This window comes from Myotis davidii, unplaced genomic scaffold (assembly GCF_000327345.1).
Source record: "Myotis davidii unplaced genomic scaffold, ASM32734v1 scaffold120, whole genome shotgun sequence".
NCBI classification, from domain to species: Eukaryota; Metazoa; Chordata; class Mammalia; order Chiroptera; family Vespertilionidae; genus Myotis; species Myotis davidii.
This window is the reverse complement of record NW_006294778.1, coordinates 2,093,420-2,115,284: the sequence shown is the minus strand read 5'-3', so window position 1 is coordinate 2,115,284 and position 21,865 is coordinate 2,093,420. Positions and strand designations below refer to the sequence as shown.

General features: G+C 44.0%; 1 protein-coding gene across 1 annotated transcript in view; it reads left to right on the top strand.

Annotated features, from left to right (window-relative positions):
* The window catches only part of RIC8B (RIC8 guanine nucleotide exchange factor B), a 115,333-nt gene extending 100,244 nt beyond the window's left edge, over positions 1-15,089 (top strand). The window contains exon 10 of the mRNA XM_006769386.2: positions 11,878-15,089. Coding sequence (XP_006769449.1) covers positions 11,878-11,989 — 112 coding nt within the window. The 3' untranslated portion in view covers positions 11,990-15,089. The remainder of the gene's footprint in view (positions 1-11,877) is intronic.
* The last annotated feature ends 6,776 nt before the right edge of the window (positions 15,090-21,865 follow it).

Genomic DNA, 21,865 nt, shown 5'->3' with positions numbered 1-21,865 from the left:
GAATGCAAAGAATGAAGCCATTCTTTATGCATCTTACATGTTTGTCTTAAGTTTCTTCTCTCTTCTCACTGTTATTGGTTTTGGTTTTGTTATTTTTTTGTTTGTTTGTTTTTTTGAGGTAAACAAGAAGCCGTAAGCCAAAGTAGACTAAATGCAGTACAAGTCAAGGAACATTTATTAATGTTAGCAAGGCATTGTGCTAGGAAGATGAGGGAGATTGGTGAACATGACAAGCTCTGCCTCTAGAAAGCTCACATTCTAGTGAAGGAAATCTATTCTAGAATATAATGACAAAATAAGGTCTGTGTTGAACTGTAAGCACCCAGGAAAAGGAGTTCATTCTGTCTGGATTGTTTCACAGGAAAGGTAGCATTTGTGCTGATGCTTAAAGTGTAAGAGGCATTTAATAGACAGGTGGAGAAATGACCATTCATTCGGGGTGGAGGGAAACTTACTCTGGTTAAAATAAATCTTTGGTATTCACATACTACATCTTTCTTCTAAAGAGCTCAGGTGGTTTTATCATTACTTGATTAATATATTTTCAAATTTATCATTGGGGGAAGCAAGTCCCAAAGAATTTCCCCAAACATTTCCAAACTAATGTCTGGTGATAATCCATTTCCTTTAACAGTTTACAAAACATTTCACATGCGTTCTCTTTCTAGCTTCATAATAAAGTGAGACTAGGAACTCCATTTTCCAGAACTCAAGACTTTTGCTTTGTCTGCTGTGCTACTGTGTCTGTCTGTGAGAGTCAGTGTTGGCCAGAATACTTCCTGGTCATTTTCTTCAGCATTGTGCTGCTGGTCAGCTCCCTCAGCTGGTTCTCCAAGGATGTCCTGCATCCCACCAAGTCTTCATTGCACTCAAAGTGTACTGTAGCTTCATCTGATTAACTTTCCTTCTCAGAAATGGAATCATTCTCTCCTGGGCCTGAATTGAAAGGCACGTGTGAGTTAAGGATAGGGCTGGAGGTGATGTGGCCAATAAATGGACACTAGACACTTCCTTTTTTCCATCCATAGGAGAGCAGATGTGAAGGACCTGCACCAGGATGGTGGTTAGCAACAGTGGCCCGTGCCAAAGCACTTACCAGAGTGCTGACTAAGGTTGGTCATGCCAGATACTGTTACTGAACCTGGTGTAGGGTATACATGATATTCACTTCCAAAAAAACCACCAATGCAAAAATTAAAATTACATTTCCATTTGCCTCCATGCTGGACATAGCTACTGCCTCGAGGAGCTCACCATCCTAGCAGCTTTATCTTACCTAGATTTCCAAGGACTCTGGAGAGATTAGTGCTCAAACATTTTCTCCCCATTGAATACCAACTGACTTAGCAGTATTCCAAGTGGTTTGTTTGTTTTTAAGTAAAAGGATTGTATTTGGAACAGATGTAGATAAGGGGGTTGGCAGTGGACCTGAGGGTCTTAAGAGTTTGAGAAAATCTGAGCCCTATTAACCCCCTCATGTCGAGCTAGTACAGTGCCTTGTATTCTGTGGTTCCCCCAGTGTGTGAGGAAATAACACAGCTGATCCCCAAATCGAAGGTCAGTTTTCTGTTCTATAAAATAGCCTATATGGTTTACAACTATAGAGTATACTTTTGGCAGTTCATTTCTTGGCCAAATGTCATAAAATTCAGAACTAGAAAAGAATTCTATAAAGGTTTGGCCCATGACTAGCTAATTTAAATATCAGGCTTCATAATTTATTTTATATAGAAATAAAATTATAATATTTATCAAACATAAACATTCAGGCTTGAGGCATGAGATTAGAGAAAGCTTCATTTGACAGTTTTAATGTGAGAGCAGAGGTGAAAGGGGGATGAAACTTGCCTGCCTCTCCACCTCCTCTTTCTTTCTCTGAATTGGAAAAAGAATAAGCCTGCAATTTAAGCAGGAGATTAGAATGGGGATTGTGTGTGGTTAAGCAAGTCCAGTGTAGCTAATACAATTGCATTCACCTTAGCTACAGCACACAACTCGTATATAATAATGCAGCCTCCTCCAAAAAGGAGAGAGAGGATTGATTGGCTTAAGCTTAAACTAACCAAGGGAAATAATATTTCAAGTTTGTTTTGACTTTTCTAATCCCCTCTAGTTCCTTAGTTGGAACCAGGACTGATGAATCTTACACCCCACCCTTACCCCATTACTTTTTAACACGGTCCATTGCCTTTTTGCGTAGATATTCTATCAAAATCATCTAAAGTTTACATGTATATAAATAATAATTGTTTTCCCATTTCTTCCTTGTCTTATCTAATAATTTATTCATTCATTTATTTATTGCCAGTCATTGTGTAGTATTTGGGACATGGCTTTCTTAATAAATGCAGGTACCAAATGTGGAATAGTTCCTTTTAATCCAAAGATTATTTTTAAACTTACTAAAGTTGGGATAAGTGCTTTATGACTGAAAAGTAATAAATATGTAATTTTTTTTCTTTTAAATAAGTTATTTTGCTCTGCTTACAAAAGTAACAACTGTGATTACACCCACCTTTTTGATGAGTTAGTCAAGGAAATGCTTTTCAGGTATACTTCAGAAATGTGGACCAATCTTTAAAGCATTGTGAGAGCTATTGTAGGAACTAAAGTATAAAGTTTTAATTGTTTACATCAGAAAATCCTTTAGCTCTCCTTTGTCCAATGTGGTAACCATCAGCCATACATGACCGATGAACACTTGGAATATGGTTAGTCTGAATTGGGATGTCCTATAAGTTTTAAATACTCAGACTTTCAAAAACTCATTACAACAAGAATTAAAATATTTCATTTGTTTAATACAGATTTTACATTGATATTTTATGATATACTAAAAGTAATTTATCTATCTTTTCTTACTTTTTCAGTGTGTCTACCAGAGCATTTAAGATGACATATTTGGCTTACGTTTTGTAGCTTATATTTTCATTAGACAGCACTGTTTCACATCATTAACATACACCCTGAGGTTGCTTGGAAGTCCAATTAAGGGAACTGGGATCCAGTTAAATTAATGTACTTTTAAAGTGGGAGGTGAGGATTAATTTGAGAAACTTGATATTGTATGTTGCTAGGGTATAGAGGGCCCTTCCTCGATAGACAACTCTGAAGGAGGATATCATGCTACCTTTGTCTTACCTGTTGGTAGTCATTGTCCTTTAAGTCTAGTAGGAATGACTACTTTGAGCTCTTGGTTTAAGCACTAGCTGAATGGCTTTTGACTTTCTGCTCTTTTAGTTACCCTCCTTGTTTAACTTCTAAGTCTATTTGGTAAGAACACATAACAACTTCGCTTTCTACTGCTTTACTCAGTAGTGTCAGTCGGCATACTGACCTCTTATTATTTATTTTGCTAATTTGGACAATAGGATAGAAAAATTCTGTAAAGAAATTACCAAGAAATAATAAAGAACACCTTTATTTAAGGAAAAAAACTGGATTTTATTCTTCTAGCACTATCCCTAACCTCATTCTCTGTATTTTAACCATGCTGCTTACTGTGAGGTGGGTAGCAAATTTTTAGAAGCTTTGCATGTGGTCTTCTAACAGAATTGAGAACAATAATAGACTAATATATAGTGCTTTAAAGTTTTTAAAAAGTGCTTCAATATATATTATCTCCATTGATCATTGAAACAGCCCTGTGACTTAGGGAGGGAAAGGTGTTTTACTGAAGAGTAAGTGGGACCAATGTTTATATGACTGACCCAAGGCCCGGCATCTGGTTAATGACATAGGCAGGACTCAATTCTTAGTCTTCAGACTCCAGATCATGTTATCTTGAAAATTACCAAGACCTCTTAAAAATTTGTCAGTCTGATTATTTTTAATAAAACATTCTAAATTTTAAACAAGCACAAAGCATATAAACAGAGGGTAAGCATATTTTCCTGAGAAGAGACTTTAGGTTTGGAGGGCATATACTCCTACTCTTTCATTCCATAATTGATTTGAGCTCTTTTCAAATACCAGGTTAGGAGCTAAATAAATAGCCTATGCTTAAAAACAAAACAAACACAGCTTTATGTAGAGAAAACCAGTAAAACTCCTGTGAGTCTATAGTAACATAAGGTGTCTTTTTTAAAAAATAAGGTCTCAGTTTTGAAAAGAGAATGATTTTAGGTATTCTAATAAATTCTTATACGTAGTATGATCACATTAAGCAAACTTAACTTTAAAAAGGCTTCCCTTTGTGACTGTTTAGGCAACTCCCAATTGTCTTCACAAAATGGAAGGATGTAGGATGGACAGTATACCATTTGTCTTGGGAGTGATGTTTTTATGCTACATGTTTAACCTTCCCAATTGTACCCATTCCCAAAACATGATAGTGAGGGCTGAAGGAAGGGCCTTAGACTAATTTTTGAAAGATGCGGCCTGAATACCTAGAATTTGCTGTGGAAAAGTCATCATATACCTCCTACCTACTGGGCTAGTGGCTTAGTGAAAAACCAGTATAACCAGGCAGCCCTGGGAAGCCATTAGATGAAAAATATAAGGAGAGATGAAGGATCAGAGTCCAAAGGACACTTTCACAGTATGTAACTGAACATGTTAACCAGGGCCAGAGGTTGTAATGTTATTTCTGTGAGGAAAAAACGGTTAAAATCACTTATAAGAATGTCCCAAGTTACTGGGAAACCCACTGTACTTCAGTGAATTGGGGACTATTGTAGTGATGCTGAAATCTTGAAACAAGATGCACTCTGAGACTTGGAATTGTAGCAGAGATTATAGAGCTGCTTTCTCCAGGCCATCACAGGCTCCATTCTTGCAAGGCATTTTTGGAAAAGCTCTGTGTTAATTAAAAGGCTTTACTTATATACCAATTTCTCATCCTATCTCTCAAATGTGAAAAGGAATTAAATATGAAATGGCTAATTTAAAATGTCAGGGTTCTTTTTTCCAAGCCAACCTTGCATTAAGAGCAGGAATCCCTGAGCCAAAGAAATGGTTCCCAATTATCCCATCCTGGGTTTTGTTATACATTGTACAGAAGTCAACAAAACAAGTATGTAACAGAACCTGCCTAAATAACAGCCACCCTCATTAAAAACAGAGAATTAATCAGGGGATGATTGAAGGAAGCAATGCCTCATAGGTTCCCCCCTTTTCTTCCTTTCTAATCATAGAACAAAATATGTTACATAAAAGGATAGAAACTATTATGCAGTACTCAATTAGAGGGAGGTGAATAGGTCTCTAACATGCTGTTTTATCAAAAGAGCAGACCTGTGTTTGCATGACTGTTGTTTCATTACAGACCCTGTCATTAATTCCATGTGTCAATACTGCCCTGTAGTACACAGAGCAGACAAGAAAGAAGAGCCCTTGAAAACAAGGGAATGATTTTTGAGTCGTTATCAAGCTAAGTGGCAAGCGGGAAGCTGAAACTCGTATAGGTAAATTCGAAGGGACTCTTGGGAGATCTGCAAGTGGGAAACAAGAATGCATTTTACCAACTGCTTAATTATGTCCTGTTTTTCAACAAGTACACTTGAATTGAATGCTTTGTTTGTATTGCACAAAAACATGTGCTGTGGGCAAGAGTATTCTCTTGCTTCCAGGTCAAGTAAGATGTTTTATACACATACACATCTGGCCTCTTCTATAACGTGCTATTGGGTATGTTAGCATCTGAGCCCCAATACTGCACTGTCATTTCTGGGGGCAAGAGTTACATAGGAACCAGAAGCCCTAAAAGGTGCAATCTTCTCTAAGGTTCTGTGAAGTTTATATAAGCCCAGGCATCCCAGAGGACCATACTTACAGGGAAATAGTGGAGCAGATATATGTTAAAGTATATCTGAAGAAAGAGAAACATACCAGAAAATTTAAATATGGTATAAGTTCCATAATCTCCCATCCCTAACTCTTTAAGAAAGTATTTTTTGGTTTCCATGAGCAGTCCCAAGGGTTAGGCTGGGGCAAAATAGGGTTTCCTTTCTTGGACGTGCTTTATCTGTGTCCTTGTGCCTGGCCAAACCCTTATAGATTATGGTTCCTTATCGTTTAGTAAGATCAAATTTCTAAATGATGTTTCGTTCCAGTTGAACATTCTTGGAGGCTTATCTCTTCCCTGGCCAGATGCCTGATCAGATGAGAAGCCCGCCATGATACTGTCACAGTGCCTAGAATGGGCTCTTTATCCAGTAGACATCACTGTACTTTTTGATGATAACGAGGGCAGTCTTAACTTGTGTTAAGGCCTGTGTATAGCATTGAAGGTAAGTATGAAGGAGTTGTTGCTATGTGACTATCTTAATCCTGATGCACATTTCAATATACAGTATCTGTGTTTAACCACGATGTACATATATCTGACACCCTTAGATGGGACCTTCATAATTTAGGACCAGTGATTCTTCATGAGATAGCCTGTTTATTGAGGGCCATGATTGAGTTTAGCTCCTTCCTTGTAACCGTTGCCATTGCTTTGACTTACTTTGTAATCATTCTAATCATCCGCTGATAGTTTTGCAGAAAGGATTTCTGGTTTTGGTGTATGTCAGTGACAACTAGGTGGGATGCTGTGTTTGACTGTTAGGCTTAGAATACATTAAAACAAAGGCTTAGCAGTATTGAGTTTAGTGTCTTAAAAACCTAGAAGTTTTTTTAAATAGATCAAAATTTTATTTAGTAGCCTAATATTTAGACTCTTAGCATAGAATCTGGGGGATCATCTTGTCCAACCCCTTCATTTTATAGATGAGGAGACTCAAGCCCAGAGAAGGAAATGACTTGCCCAAGGACACCCAGCAAGTTAGTGGAAGATCTGAGATTAGAATCTAGACCTCCTGGTGCTCCATGTTAGAAACTGAGTCTACACCATTTAGTGGTTGGGAGCTCCAGGCTGTACGGTGCAAAGGGGGCCTGACTTCTGCTGGACGTCATGATGCTTCAGCAGGGAAATAACTAATTACACTTAAAATAATATGAGAATGATTCCTGACAAATGGTTCGCTGTCATTCTCCATTGATGCTATGACCCATGTATTCTTTCAGTAAGCATGTTGAGCGCCTGCTGTGTGCTCCATCCTATGCAGGTCATATATAGGTATGCAGATCACAGCCAGGTAAGACATGGACTCTGCCCTCAAGTTGCTCACAGTCTACTAGAGAAAGCCCTGGAAGGAATTTCCTATAGAATGCTCATAATACTTTTCCTGCCTCTGTGGGTCTTGTGATGAAAGTGAATCTTCTGCCCAGAGATCTAGCTTTTCTCTTGGTTTTGGTTTATTCAGGAGGCCTATAGAACACTTCCTTTCTGTGAAAGTGCAAGATGGTATCAACTGCAACAAAATTTAGTTCATACACGCTTATTGAGGATCTGCTATCTGCAAGGCACTGTGCTAGACACAGAGGGATATAAAAATGAAAGCATACAACTTTTTTTTATATGTCAGTGATACTGTTTCATAGCTTTCAAACTTTGTAAGGAGAATTTTTTTAATGAAAATTTTCTTTAACGTAAGGCCCTTGAAATAGAAGACAAAAATACCTCTGTACTGTAATCCAAACTTGTCAGCCTAGGATTTCATAGACTCCTTTGAAATTCTCTTTCATACCCTGTATCTGTTTTGAGCTTTTTTAAAATTTACCTCAGCCAACCCAGCCTGTTTGCCAATCCCTGCACACAACTAACTCTTGTTTCTGTGCCTTTGCTTGACTAATTCTTCTGCTTCTGGGATGCCTTCCTCCCCATGATCCATATTCATCACTGCCATTACAGTCTGGCTCTGCGTCTATCGCCTGCAAGGAGCCTGTGACCAGCGTCCCCATCTCCTGTGTCCCTCCCACGTGTACATATGATTGGTGGAGCAACATGTCCATGGTATTCATTAATGCCTCCCATTCTCTGTCCATATATCTTGCTGATCTAGATACAACAGAGCTGATAAAATGAAACAGTCTAGTATAACCAGGTCATGTATCAGACCTTTTAGGAGTGAGTCCCTGGATCAAAGATTTCATTTTGCTATTTGGGGGCTGTTGTATGACAGAGAGGAAGAATATTAGAAATATTAAGATGGAGGTTTGAAGAGTAAGCCCGAGAGCTGTAAGAAAAAAACAGTCACATATCTGTAAGTGACCCTCTCTCTTTGTCCTTTGAACAGATTTGAGTTGCAATAGGGTGTGTCGTGAACCAACCACCAGGCGAGGGCAAGGAGGGCTCTGCCTGTTACTCTCTCGAGCTTGTGGATCTGCTGTTCTGTAATTCTTTTACTATCGTTTAATGTGCGTGTGTGTTCTCTTCTGAACTGGCTGAAAGCTTCTTGAGGACAGGGACCATGTCTTTTATTTGCTTCTGCACATTCTTCTCCCACTTAATTCCCAGAGTGCCCTAATGAGCGTGGGGAAACTTTCCCTAAGCACGTGACAGGAAATACCACTGTGGGTTCCAACGACAGTCCAGCCATTGCACCTCGCACTTTAGGTGTATAATGACCTTTTGCCCTCATGACAATTCAATGAGGTGGGTATTCCTATCCCAATTCTACAGACAAGGAAGTGGAAGTTCAGAGAGTTCAAGGTCATATTGCTAGTGAGCGGTGGATCCAGGCTGTCTGACTCTAAACCTATATGTGCCTCTCATTATACCACAGTAACATGAATACTTAGGACTCCTTTACAGTTCATGGGAGTCTTTCATTTAAGCTGTAGTTATTACTACTACCACTATTAGTACTATTAATGCTACTACTCACATCCTCACTAGAAGTAGATAGAGCTAGCATCATCGTCATTCCCATTCCACAGATGGGGAAACAGACTCAGAGACTTGCCCATCGTCACACAACTGGTAAGTGGAAGAGTTGGGACTTCAGACAGACCTCCTGGCTCCAGATCCTTTTTGTTCCACTCTATCACGTTGCTGCCTTAATTCATTTGCATGAATACATGATTACGTGGCCAGTGACCACGGACACTTCTCCTACAGAAGTGTTAAGTCCAAGCGTCACATGGAGCCATTTGGAAAAGAAAATAACTCAATCCCCTTGGGAGCTCCCACGGTAGTGGAGGTTGAGACAGAGGACCCAAAAAATAAGTGCTTGGGAAGAATAGTTTGCCAGTAGGAATTAAAATATGGGCCTTTTATTCTGTACGTGAATTACTGGCCATAAAACTACTGAATTGTTCTTAATTACTTCCATTGTAAAATTGGATTAAGGAGTAGGGATGACACTGATGGCCTTGATTTGAACATATTCCTCCCGGGCTTGAACAAGAAAGCTGCTCCCCTGTACACTTGGTAGCTAGCCCAGCATCAACAAGGGCACGCAGGAGAGTGAGTGTGAGGGGTGATGTATGTCCACCAGCAATTCTTCACGATCGGGGTAGAATTTTTCCCGTCTCATCTACTTCCACCTACTTCCGCCTTTACCCCACCCCTCCTTACTGTACCCTCAAGTCCACCAACCTCCTCAGACCTTTGAGCTTTCTTATGCCTTAATGTTTCATTCCCAGCAAAGTGCCCCCCTTTTCCTTTTGTATCAGTTAGTAGTATATAGCGTCCAATGTCAGAATCCTCCAGCCATGGTTAGAAAACTGTGACAAAAGTATAGATGTGCGTAGTGTGCATCAGTGCTGGAGAGAAGTTTTAATGGAAGCAGATTATTTCGAGCTCTCCACTAAACATGCCCACCTGATTGTCATGCAAGGACCTCATGCTCTTCATGTCCTGAAGATGTCAGCGTCTCCCCAGCAGACCTGCTCCATCGGCTGTGTCCTTGCTGCAGGCATGATGTGGCCGTCACATGATCAGTGAGTGGGAAGCACAGGGACACTCTGTTCACCAGCCAGCCCCTGCCCTCCCAGTGGGTCACAGGTCTACCCCAGAGACGTAGCCTCGACTTCCCACATCACAGCCATAGTCCAGCTTCCTGTTTCCCCTCACACATGGTGATAGTGCCATCCTAATGACTTGTCTCTGCCAGTGCCCCTACCAGTGTGCCCCCCACACACACCCCGCCGCCAGAGACAGCTCCCCCGAGACAGCCTGCCTGGGCCTTTAGGGCACTTGACCACTAGACCCCCAGCTACCCTTGCAGCCTTGCCTCCTGCCATTCTTTCACGGACCCTTGCCACTCCCCATACACGGGCCTTTCACAACTTCAGAGACAGCAAAGAAACCAATGACCCAAAAAGCTCTACAAAGTCACACAAGTAAATGGGACCCTACAGAGCCCTTTACATGCCTCCTGTGCCTGCTGCCGGGCACACGCCTCCCTGGCATGCCATCCCAGCTCCCCTGGCAGTGTGGGCTGTGCTCATCAGGAGCCGCCACAGTCCTTCGTCCGTGATTCTCTTACAGCATTTTACCCCATTACGTTCTGAGTTACTTTTCATGTATACATGTCACCTGCTCAAGGGGGCAGCCGAGCCGTCTTCCTGTCTCCCGTGTGTGCGTAGTTCCTGGCACAGTGTTGAGCAGACACTGACCGGCTGAGGGAGTGGGCTGCCCAGGGCAGTTAGCGCAGGTCACCAGGTGTGTGTGCCGCAGAGCCGGCCGGGATCCAGGGCCCCTGTGTCCCAGGTCCAACTTGGCCACTAGACATGGGACCTTGGGTAAGTCACTCAGTCTCTTCTTAAAGGAGGGGTTGGACTAAATGATCTCTAAGGCCCCTTCAACTTCAGGTTCTATGATTTTGACCCCATTTCTTGGATCAGGAAACGTGTTTCCTACTTTATAATAAATATTCAGGCGCCTCAGCTTAGCCCGTCAGCTATCCACATTATTGATTCTTCAAACTGACCAGGCTGCTGTCGGCTTACCGGTGGCCACTGAGCCGCTCTCACGCCCCAGGATGTCTCGCTGGGCTTAGCACCATCACCTGGCATGTGGCTGGGCGCTCCCCGGAGGCAGCCGCCTCTGTGCTGGCCTGAGGGGACGGCAGCAGAGGAGGTTTATTATTTGCCTTCACTCCAAGTCCCACCAACATTACAGCCACTGACATGTGGGTTCTTGGTTGTAGACAAGTTTTCAGGGGGCGATGCCCGTTTCCATAACAAACAAGTTTAAGCAGCTCATGTGCCCATTTCAGCCTCCACTTACAGCACTGCTGACCTTTGGGCCAGAGTCAGCAACACAACAGGTCCATTTGCCATAATCTCCATGTAATAAAATAGGAGCCTCTGAAAAGATTAAATAAATCTTTCCTAATGCTTTTTGATTGGCTTAATCAATAATTAATCATCTTTAGATGAGGCTGTAACTTGTGGAGTAGGTATAATTGGATTAGCTGGAAAGGGGCAGTTGGGGAGCTTTGAAGAGATTAAAATGGCTGTCAGAACCGTAATTAAACTGCTACAAACAAAAGCAATGGTGTTTTTATAAAAGGAGAGAGAGAGAAGGAAAGAAAAGGGAGGGAGAAAGTTGGGGAAGGCCAACTGATTTGAAATGAATCAAGTACCCGTGTATCACTAGAGATTGGAAAGGCAAAAACAGACCTGACGCCTTTATCCGTGGAGTGAAGTCCACATGTCAAATTAACCGCATGCCTGACCCACTGCGACAGGTGAGGTTTCAGCAGCTTCACTAAAACAAAACGAATCCACAAAAGGAAAAAAAAGTGAATTATTAAAAACAGAAGAGACCTGCTCCTTGTCCTGAGCCATTTAGACCTTGACTTTTCATACCTTTAATTGGCTTAGTAGGTTTGGCCTGTGTGAATGAAGTCTTTTATCTCCCTCTTTTTCTCTCCATGCCCCTTTCATCTTTCCTGTTACAAACACACGGAGAGCTTGAGGAAAAATACTTTGTTTTTTAAAGACTTTTCTTTTTAAAAGGATGTGGATTGGGGCGGGAGGGAGGGGTGTGTGTGTGATGCTGGTGAATACTTTTTTTTTTCTTTCTTTTATCTCTTTTTCCAGAGAGGAGTTGCTTAAACCAATGGGACTAAAACCTGATGGGACAATAACGCCTTTGGAGGAAGCACTCAGCCAGTACTCTGTCATCGAAGAGACCAGCTCCGACACAGACTAAAGCCATCACCTGCTCAATTCAGTCTTGCTTTTATCAGCATCTTTTCTCTGTAGCTCCAGGGGAATCTTTTTTCTCAAACATTTATGCCCTTGCTTTGGCTAGAAACACATTAACTGGTTTACTCATTGAGAATCCAGCATATTTAAGAGGTGATCCTGTGTTTTTGCGATCCTGAGGCATTCATGCAGAGCTGCAGTTAGATGGAGTTGCGGGGGCTAGCAGCAGAATAACGCCATTTCATCGGAATGGAACCGAAGGACTTCACTGTAACACAGCCCTGGTGGAATCTGGCAGGTCATTTGCCAAGATTCTTAGCAGAAGATTTAGCCACATCCTTCCTCTCACTTGTGCGAGCTGCCCCTCCTGAATCTCTCCAGCAGACGGAGGCATGCGGGAAGCAGAAAGAGCTGCTAAATAAGGGCTGAGGCAAGTGACTTGTTACATCAGGACTGACGACATGGAAGCCAAGCAGCTGCTCCATAAACCTCGCCCCACTTTTCATTTCAGTTTTGTATAAATATATAGAAATGCACACACACACACACACACACACACACAGCCCCGGACTTGCAAACTGACTGCACTGAAAGTTTGTATGTCACTTACTTAGAACTTCAGAATACATTTCTCCCTATAAAATGACGGTTTAGTTCGGAGGCAGCTACAATGCCTATTTATTCCCTCACATACCTGAACACTATACCAGAGAACTGAGCCCCCATCTGTATTGCTGCATGGGGAGCATGCATTCTGAGGTCTAATGCGGGTGCCAAGAACACGTGTCCCAGCAGAGGGAATAGGGACTCCTGAGTCCTGGGAGTTCTTCGTGGCCTCTGCTGGGGCAGGGGGTCAACAGCACCCTTTTGTACATATAGGTCATTCATATGTCACATGTTTTAAATGGGGGCGGTGTGTGTGCTGATGTGTGTGTTCTACCTTTCTACCATATGATCAGTTCAACGGTAACCTTATTTATTTAAAAAAAAAAGAAACACAAATAGTTATTGTTAAACTGATCAAGGCTGTCTATTTTTACTTTAAAAATTGGTCATATGAAGTAGTAGAAAATGAATCGGTGAGCCTGGTTAATCAGTGGCTAAAGTTGAAAAGGGGTTGGTTTCCCTTTATATATGTATGTATGTTTGTATACATACATATATACACACATAGATAATGTGCTTAACCACTGCCTTTTAAAACTTTAAATTAAATAAAACATTGGGGTTGATTCAATTTAGCCATCGGTGTGTGTTTCTTTACAGGACATGGGTAAACTATTTCCCAGTTCATGCTTTTTTAAAGTACTTGTACATCTCACTTAAAATAGCCTCCTTAAGGATAGGCACATGGGGTGTAAGTAAAAATGTCAGTTATCCAGAAATCACTTCTCTGGCAAAACAAAACAGGAACTGAGCTTTGAAATGCCTGTGAGCCTCCACGAGAGATGTCAAAAACTTCCTGCAGTTTGGCTCATTGGAGAGAGCCTCAAGAATCTCTACTAAAATTTGCATACATTTCTAAAATGTTTAGTTATCTGGCTTTTAGGCCCACAGAAAAGTCCCACAGGAGGAGTTGGGAGGAAGGGGGCGGAGTGAGAAAGCTCCTTGAGTTGTCACAAATCTGGGAGAGTCTGTTTCCCGAATGACACGTATCACAATCTGGCCCATAGACTGATTCTCAAGGATGACTCTGTTTCTTAAAAAAAAAAAATTCAGAACACTCCATAAAAAAACTAGGGGGAATACAATACATTTTAGGATTGTCATCTAAAACAGTTGGGAGAAGTTCTTGGTGACTAGTTTTAACAACAGTTAAATGAAACTTGGCAATTCATAATTTTAGATTAAGTGAAAAAAAGCTTAGAAAAGAATTTAAGTATTTTTGTTAACTTCATTCTACAAATGCATTTTGAAATATTTTTATAATTTCTACAATCTGATAGCTGTGGCATGCGTGCGGGCCTCCCTGAATGAAGACGTGCAGCGGGGCAGTGTCCGCCGCCTTGCCAGGGTCGGGGTTGAGCAGCCTGACCTGAGTTGCATTGCCTTCCAGTTCCCCTGCACTGGGCACTAAGTCTTGGTTGTGAAAAAAGAACTTGCAGGGGGAGAGGTTGACAGTGACCACATCCTGCACGTGGACAGAGAACTGACACCTGTTGTGTGTGGGTTTCCTATGTATGTTTCATCATGTAACCTCATCACATCCATCTCATACTCGACATCATCTCCAAAGAGCCTGTCACCCAGCTTCCCCGGCCCGACCCCCAAACCTGCTCCTTCCCCTTCAACACACTGCCCACCGGGGTCCACGCTGTGCCTCCTATGACTCTGGAATGCTGGGAGAGTGGTAATTCTCAGGCCATTTTAAGCAATAACTATTTCAGCAGAACCAGAGTCAAGAACTTTCTATGTGAAGAGGTGACTTGGTGGAAGTGAGTGGGAAATTTGTTCGATGCATCGCCAGCAGGGACCTGGAGTCCTCAGGCCGGAGCAGGGCTGCAGGCTTTCAGACCCCTGCCCGCATGCTGGCCTGTGGTGGGGGTGGCAGAACACACAACACATGGCCCACGGCCGCATCCCTCCTCACCTTTGACACCATATGGAGGAATGTGTCCTAAAATAAGGCACTTGAGCTGCTGCTTTGGAGTAACAATCAACAGACACTTGAGACCCTTTTACATGCCCAGTGGTCCCGGGAGGCGAGCAGGACAGATGTTATCCCTTTATAAACAAGGATGCTAGCTGACAAGTACAAGTACTAAGTATCTCCTGAATACCACGTCAGTCTTGCCACCTCCCAGCACTGGGTGTCACCTGTATCGACTTCCTCCCTGCCCCCATTGTAAAAAGTAATATATGTTCATTGTGCAAAGTTTGAAAAATGCCGGAAATAATTTAAAAAATAATTCACCCCAAATCCCACCACCCTGAGATAAATATCACTGTTAATGTTCTAGTGTATTTCTGTCCTGTGTTTTTTCTATGCATATATAATTTATTTTACTACGAGATTGGGATCACGCTGTATTTACAGATTTGTATCCTGCTTCCTTAACATTGTGAGCATTTTCCCATGTCAATAAATATTCTTCAAAAATTAATGGCTACATGATATTCCGTTATATGAACTGCGGTAAACGCTGCTAATTGCCTGCCGTGTTATTTTTCCTTACTAACAAGACATCGTGACATAACCCTCCCCCCAAAAAAGAAAGGCGCCTGCTATCTTCCTGGGGGCCAGCGTGAGCCCTGGCGCTCCGAATGACAGGAACAGGAGTAGCACAGGAAGAGCAGGTGGCTTTGCAACGGGGCCCGGGTCTGCAGGAGCCTCGGTAGTACCCATCATGACAGTTAGGTGGTTTTGGTCAAGGAGAGGCTCTTGAAAATAGCAAGAGATCCAGGTGACTTTAAAAAGTCTGCATGTGAAAAAGCAAAGACAAGGTCTCCATCATGTGTACTGCTGTGTGGTCGCGGCAGTAACTTGCTTCGCTGTAATTCCCGAGGGGGCGGGCGGGGGTGGGGGCAGTGCATGAGGATGGTGAGAGGCGGGCTGCTCTTTCAAGAACAGCAAGGTGGCACCGGTCAGAACAAGTGGGAACGTGAGGAGCACAACGTGGAGATGGAACCAGTGATTGGGGCTCTAGGAGCAGACCGTGGGCACGGGAGGGAGAGGTGTTAAGTGAGAAGATTCAAGGAAAGGGAGAGGCTTCTAGAGAGGACTTAGGGGGTGTGGCTTTGATGTACTAAGCTGAGCCCCTGCACAGAGTCTCCAAGAAGCAGCAGAGCAGCCTTTCTCAAAGGGAGGAAGGTTAAGCCTCAGTGTCCCAAGCCCTGAATTGTATGCAGCGAATCCACTTCCCTGAGCTCTGGAATGGTGTTAGTCATGCAGCACCCAGGGAAGAGGAAATCGTCGCCCCAGTCATCCTGCGCTCTGTGGTTCAGATGAACCTGGCGGAGAAAGGCTGCCCTAACGAGAGAAGCAGACTGTCCTCCAGGCTTCTGCAGTCGGACCGTGGTGCCTTTTCGTTGCAGCTCAGTGCAGACTCTGGGCCAAGGCTCCAGCTGCATCTAGGTTGTGGGGCCGCTGCCTTTTCTGCATTGAAGGGAGCGGCGACAGCTGTGCATACTGTGCGAGTCCTGTGCCAGGCCCTATGCTGAGCACTTTCGTGCACTTTCTAATTTTGTCTTTAAAATAACTCACTTTTCAGATGAGAAAACAAAGGCATGGCAAGGTTAAGTATGTGCAAGGTACATAGCCAGTAAGTAGCAAAATTTGAACTCAAACCTGTTTAAAATAATATGTGTTGCCTTGGCGATCAGAGAAAAGTGTAATGAAGTCTTCATTTATTCAGGAGAAACATTTTCAGACAAGATGGATATGGGAAAAACAGAATTGGAACAATAATTATAACCCATTCCCCACCCCCCATTTCCATCAGTCAGCAATACCGAGAATCCCACTCAGGAGCCAGCCTCAGGGAGGCCCACACACACAGCACACCGACCCCCATGAATCTGCATCTACTGTGTACCAGGCACTGTTCGAGATGTTTGGAGACACAAACATGACTAGAAGTCCCTGTCCCCAGAGCCCACAGGGGGGACGTCCACACCGAAGCCTGTTACAGCACAACCTGCAGCGGACGCCAGGAGGACGCGGGGCTTCCAGAACAAGGTTTCATAAGCGACACCTGCGCCGAGCATGCCTTGCCACGGGGGAGAGACTCTGCCAGAGCTGCTCAAACAAAAGCTCGCGGCAAGGGTTCTTTGTTTACTTTTTTAATCTTCAGCTGAGGATATGGGTTTTTTTATGGTTGTTTGTTTTTGTTGATTTGAGAGAGAGAAACTTCAGTGTGGGAGAGAAACATTGATCATTTCCTCTAGTCTGCCCTGACTGCGAATCAAACCTGCAACCTTTTTTGATGCATGGGATAACACTGCAAGCAACCAAGCCACCCAGCTGGGGCAGGGGCAAAGGGTCTTGACGAGTTTACAGAACCCAAGCAGTTGAGTGTGATTGAAACAAGGGCTCCCGTGTCTCATGATGACATGAGTGACAGCATGTCTGGCAAAGGAAAGGACACAACCAGAAAGACCCCTCTGGCGGCAGCATGGAGATTGGACGGAAAGGACAGAGCAGAGCCCAGGTAGGAGGCTGTTGCATCAATACACCTGGGGGAAGCGGGGCGGACCGGACCCGTGGCAGGAGGTATGGAAAAGGGGATAGAGTCAAGAAACGTTTAAATGCCTAAATAAACAAATTGGGTGATGGAGAAAAGAAAGAAAGAGCTCATTTAAGCTCAGATGAGAATGAATTTGAGGGAAAGATACCCTACAACACTGCTTCGCAACCTGTGAACTAAGCAACTTCGGGTTTGAGAACAAGAGGGTGGAGCTTATGAGTCATTTCAAGGAACCTGCAATGTGTATGGTCACCGAACAGCATTTACAGTGCATAAGCAATGTTTTGGACGTCAACTACTCCTATTTGACAAACACTGCTGATGTGATGAATAAAAGTTCACCCATAAGCTGTCCTCAGTTCAGAGCATCCTTTTGACCATCTGTATTGACTGTATTTTCTCAAATCAAAACATACTGATGGTAAGAGCTATCAGGTGAGAGGAGAGCCACAAAGTTCAGGCTTAAAAAAGACTCAGGGACAATACCCCGTGCTCTTTCTTTCCAACGTGTGCTCCTCAGAATGGCTCCCCACAAAGAAGGGTGGTGAGAAGAAGGGCCGTTCTACCATCAACATTCACAAGCGCATCCAGGGAATGGGCTCCAAGAAGCATGCCCCTTGGGCACCCAAAGAGATCCGGAAATTTGCATGAAGGAGGTAACCCCAGATGTTGGCATTGACACCAGGCTCAACAGAGCTGCCTGGGCCAAAGGGATAAGGAATGTTCCATGGGCACAGTTGTCCAGAAAACATAATGAGGATGAAGATTCACCCAACAAGCTCTTTATGCTGTTTACCGACGTACCTGTCACCACTTCAAAAGTCTACAAACAGTTCATGTGGTTGAGAACTAACTGCTGACTGTCGGGTAAAGTTAGAAAAATGCAAAAAGCCACACCTCTCATAACTGAAAAGACAGAACCCTTGGTAACAATGATCCAGAGACTCCAGCTGAACTAGCACAGCAAGGAAAGAACACAGGTTCTTCTTACGTAGGAAGATGGACAGCCAAGCTGTGGAAAAAATGGAGTGGGCAGCGCGGGGGGGGGGGGGGTGGGGGGGTGGTTCTCAGTTATAGCCAAACCTGGTCCTGTTATATCACACATGGAAATCTTTTTTCACAATAAATGATAATGTTCAAGCCAACTTTCAGGCCTATTATTTTGTCTTCAAAGTGAAAAAAAATCTAAATAATTTTTCTTACTTTTTCTTTCCTTCTGTAACCATTCTAATTCCCTCCTTCTTCACCCTCTTCCTCAAGACCGAGGATAAACTCACTAGGAATAAAGAAACTCAGGAAAGAAAAATACATATTGATATATTTAAAACACCACTAACTCATCGTACTCAAAACACACACTTTTGAAAGTAAAAATTTTACTATGGTTTAAAGTCTGTAACTTCTATGTTAGAAAAATAAAAGTTACTATTGTAGTATTAAATGAATCAATTTTCAAGCCAAAAGTACATTAAGCAGTGAAAAATTAATGAAGTAAATTTCATACAAAAAATGTATGTGAGCCATATAAGGTCACCAACTATTCAACAGTAAAAATGAAGAGAGAGAAAGAGAAAGAAAAAGGGGGAGAAAAGGGGTGCCGAGAGAGACTGAGCCAAAGAATGTAGCCATGAGCACACTTTTAAGTGTGTATATGTAAGGAGAAATTAAAGGTAACTTTAATTGGAGACACACCTGGTAAAAGGGCGGTTTGAACACCTGCTGTACCTTGGCCACCTCCTGAAACCCCAGTAAACGGGCAGTAAGTGGGCGTTTTCAGTAAGGCTCAAGCCCAGTGGGACAATGAGAATGAGAGAGGAAATGACAGCAGAAAAGAACGATCAACAAAATTTTGGAAACTGGCAATTAGATGAGCGCGGGATAACTGACACAGAAAGAGACACGAGATGCTGAGCCTAGACACAAGTTAGAACCTAGAAGAGCAAGCAATTCTCCACCACCAGCTTGTGTCCCCCAGTTCAACTCAATTCAGATCCCGCAAGTTAAGGGCTCAGTTCTAGGACACTGCTCCCCAGCCCCACCTCAGACGCCAATCCCACGTCCAGGTTGTCCTCTGTGCTGCGGACCAACCAGCTTTAGCTCAGAGGTTCCAACAACCCTCTCTCCTTGAGTTCAGTTAATTTGCTACAGCAGCTCACAGAACTAAGAAAGCAGCTCACAAAACTGAGAAAACATTGTATCTACTCTACTCACTCGTTTGTTAGAAAAGAACACAACTCAGTAACAGCCAGATGCAGGTGCACAGGGCAAGGTGTGGGGCAGGCCAGAGCTCCCGGCCCTCGCCGGGCAGGCAGGCACCGTCCCCCAGCACCTCCACGTGCTCACCCACTGGAAGCTCTCTGAATCCGTCCTTTGGGGTTTTTCATAGACTTTACAGCACAAGCGTAATTGGTGATTGATTCAACCTGACCCTCCCACCCGGAGGTCAAGGGGTGGGACTCAAAGTTCCCACCCTCTAATCACCTGGTTGGTTCTCCCAGCAACCAGCCCCTTCCTTGGGTGCTTTCCTCAGTGACATAACAAAAGACCTTCATCACTTTGGTCACTTAGGAAATTCCAAGGGTTCTGGGAGCCCTGTGCAAACAATGGGGACAAAGGTCAAATATACACATCTATAATAATAAAAGCGTAATATGCTAATTAGATCGGACAGCCAGACAACCTTCCAGACGACCTTCCGGACAAAGCCAGGGCTGCGAGGGCCGAGCCCCTTGCATGACTTTCATGCATCAGGCCTCCAGTTTATTACAAAGAGCAAATTCATAGCTTGCTCTTGTCATCCTCATCAAGCAAAGTGGTAACAGCAGGAACCCCCGTTAAGGTGAAACTCAGGACAGTGTAGTAAGTGCCCCTGGACAATGTTCCCGCGTTAAGTCCTAGAGACCCTCCTGTATGTTCTGCTAAAGAAGTCTGGCTCCCCCCTCCTTACCTTCGCTGTGGCAGTAGCCTAGGCCACTGCACACTTTGCTTTCTCCAGGACAAAACACAGGACAGGACAGAAGGTAGATGTGAACTCCACACTGGCTATCTCAGTTGATACTCACATGAAAACGTGAGGATTCTTACACCTTTTCACTGACAGAGCACTGAGACTCAGAGAGATGAGGTAACCTGTCCACAGGCACAAAGCTGGGACTGGCAGACCAGGGGTGTCTTGAAGTCACACCTTACGTCCCCACACTAACGAATTGATGTATAGCTGATGCTTAAGAAACCTGTGCTAACCCCTTGCTCTCCCCCACATGCCTGGCAAGCAGGCCAGGAGGGAGGAGTGAAGGAAAGCCCTCATCAACCAGCCTCCTTTCCCACCTCCAAGTCCTCAGGAATAATAAGAAGAATTAAATGTAATGATTGTGACACTAAGGGCTTAGTATGATTAGCCTCACTTCAGTCCTCACAACCACCTGAAGGCACAGCCACTGTTATTATTCCTGATTGGCAGGTGGGCAAAGGAGCCTAAGGGTTAGGTCACCTTGTTAGCAGCCCAGCTGGTCTCAGACAGAGGCAGGTCCTCGGCCATGCCCTCTGCCCGCCAAAGGGAGCAAACTGGGCTCAGCAGCCTGACCCAGAGGCCTCTGCTTTTTTGCATCTCATCTCGGTGGCCTTTGGAGCACCCCTTGATATCATTTCAGTTTCAATATCTCGGCAAACTGGCCACCCCTGTGGCCCATATGTCCTGTCCTGGCTCCATTTCCTGATCCAGATTCCTCAAACACTTGCATTGACCATGGGGCGCCTGCTCATCTGCAGCTCCCAGCAACGCTGCAGTGGGAATTTTCCCAGCGTCACCCTCGGGTCACAGACAGGCCCTGGTCCGCCAAGGGGGTGTTTACCGAGCTAGAATTGAGTCCTCACCTGCTCCCTCCCCAAAGCACAACCAGGTCCTGATCACAAGAGGAGATGGGCAGTAGGGGACATCGTATCTTGGGGCCATCTTCCCTGAACACATGTGTTTCATTCTCTATTCTCATCAGCACCCTAACCATCATCACCTCAATATCCCTCCTTTAAGATGGCAGAGAGGGCACCACTCCCCACCTCCACTCACCCTTGCAGCCCTCAGCACTGGCCCCCTGCATCTGGTCAGCCCAGCCCTCCAGGCACACAGGGAGCCTGCGGACAGCCCTCACCACCTGGGGCGGACAGTATCAGCTTCCTCTCCACCAGGGCTGGGAAGATCCCCCAGACCTCAGCCTCCTGGTTTCAGTGCTTCTGAAACAGAAGCAGAAGGAAGAAGACCTGCCAACTTATTTCACAGGCTCTTCACTGTGAGGAGAGGAGGGAGGTGGACCTGGAGGGGGGCTGGGTAGGAGATACCCCTCCCTGTTATCCTGGGTGTCAATTAGCATAATTTAACAGACAAAGTGGGGGGCGGAGATCTGTGTGACTGTTTGCACGCTTTGAACTTCTGGTCCTTTGGGGCTGATGATGGCCAAGTGACCCATATTTTAAAAGCATTTACAATAAAATGATGCACTTTCTTTTGTGCCATCAGCTTCTCTAATGAAAAGAAAAAATGTTTTAAAATTGTCCCTTTTTGTCAGCGGTAATGGCTGTGCTGTATTTCAGCTCGTCCCCGTGTGGGCATAGAAAGGGGAGGGTATAAAGGGCACAGCTGTGGACACTTTATGGCCTGCTGGGGGGAGGGCAGCGGGGGAGGCAAGAAACAGATTGAC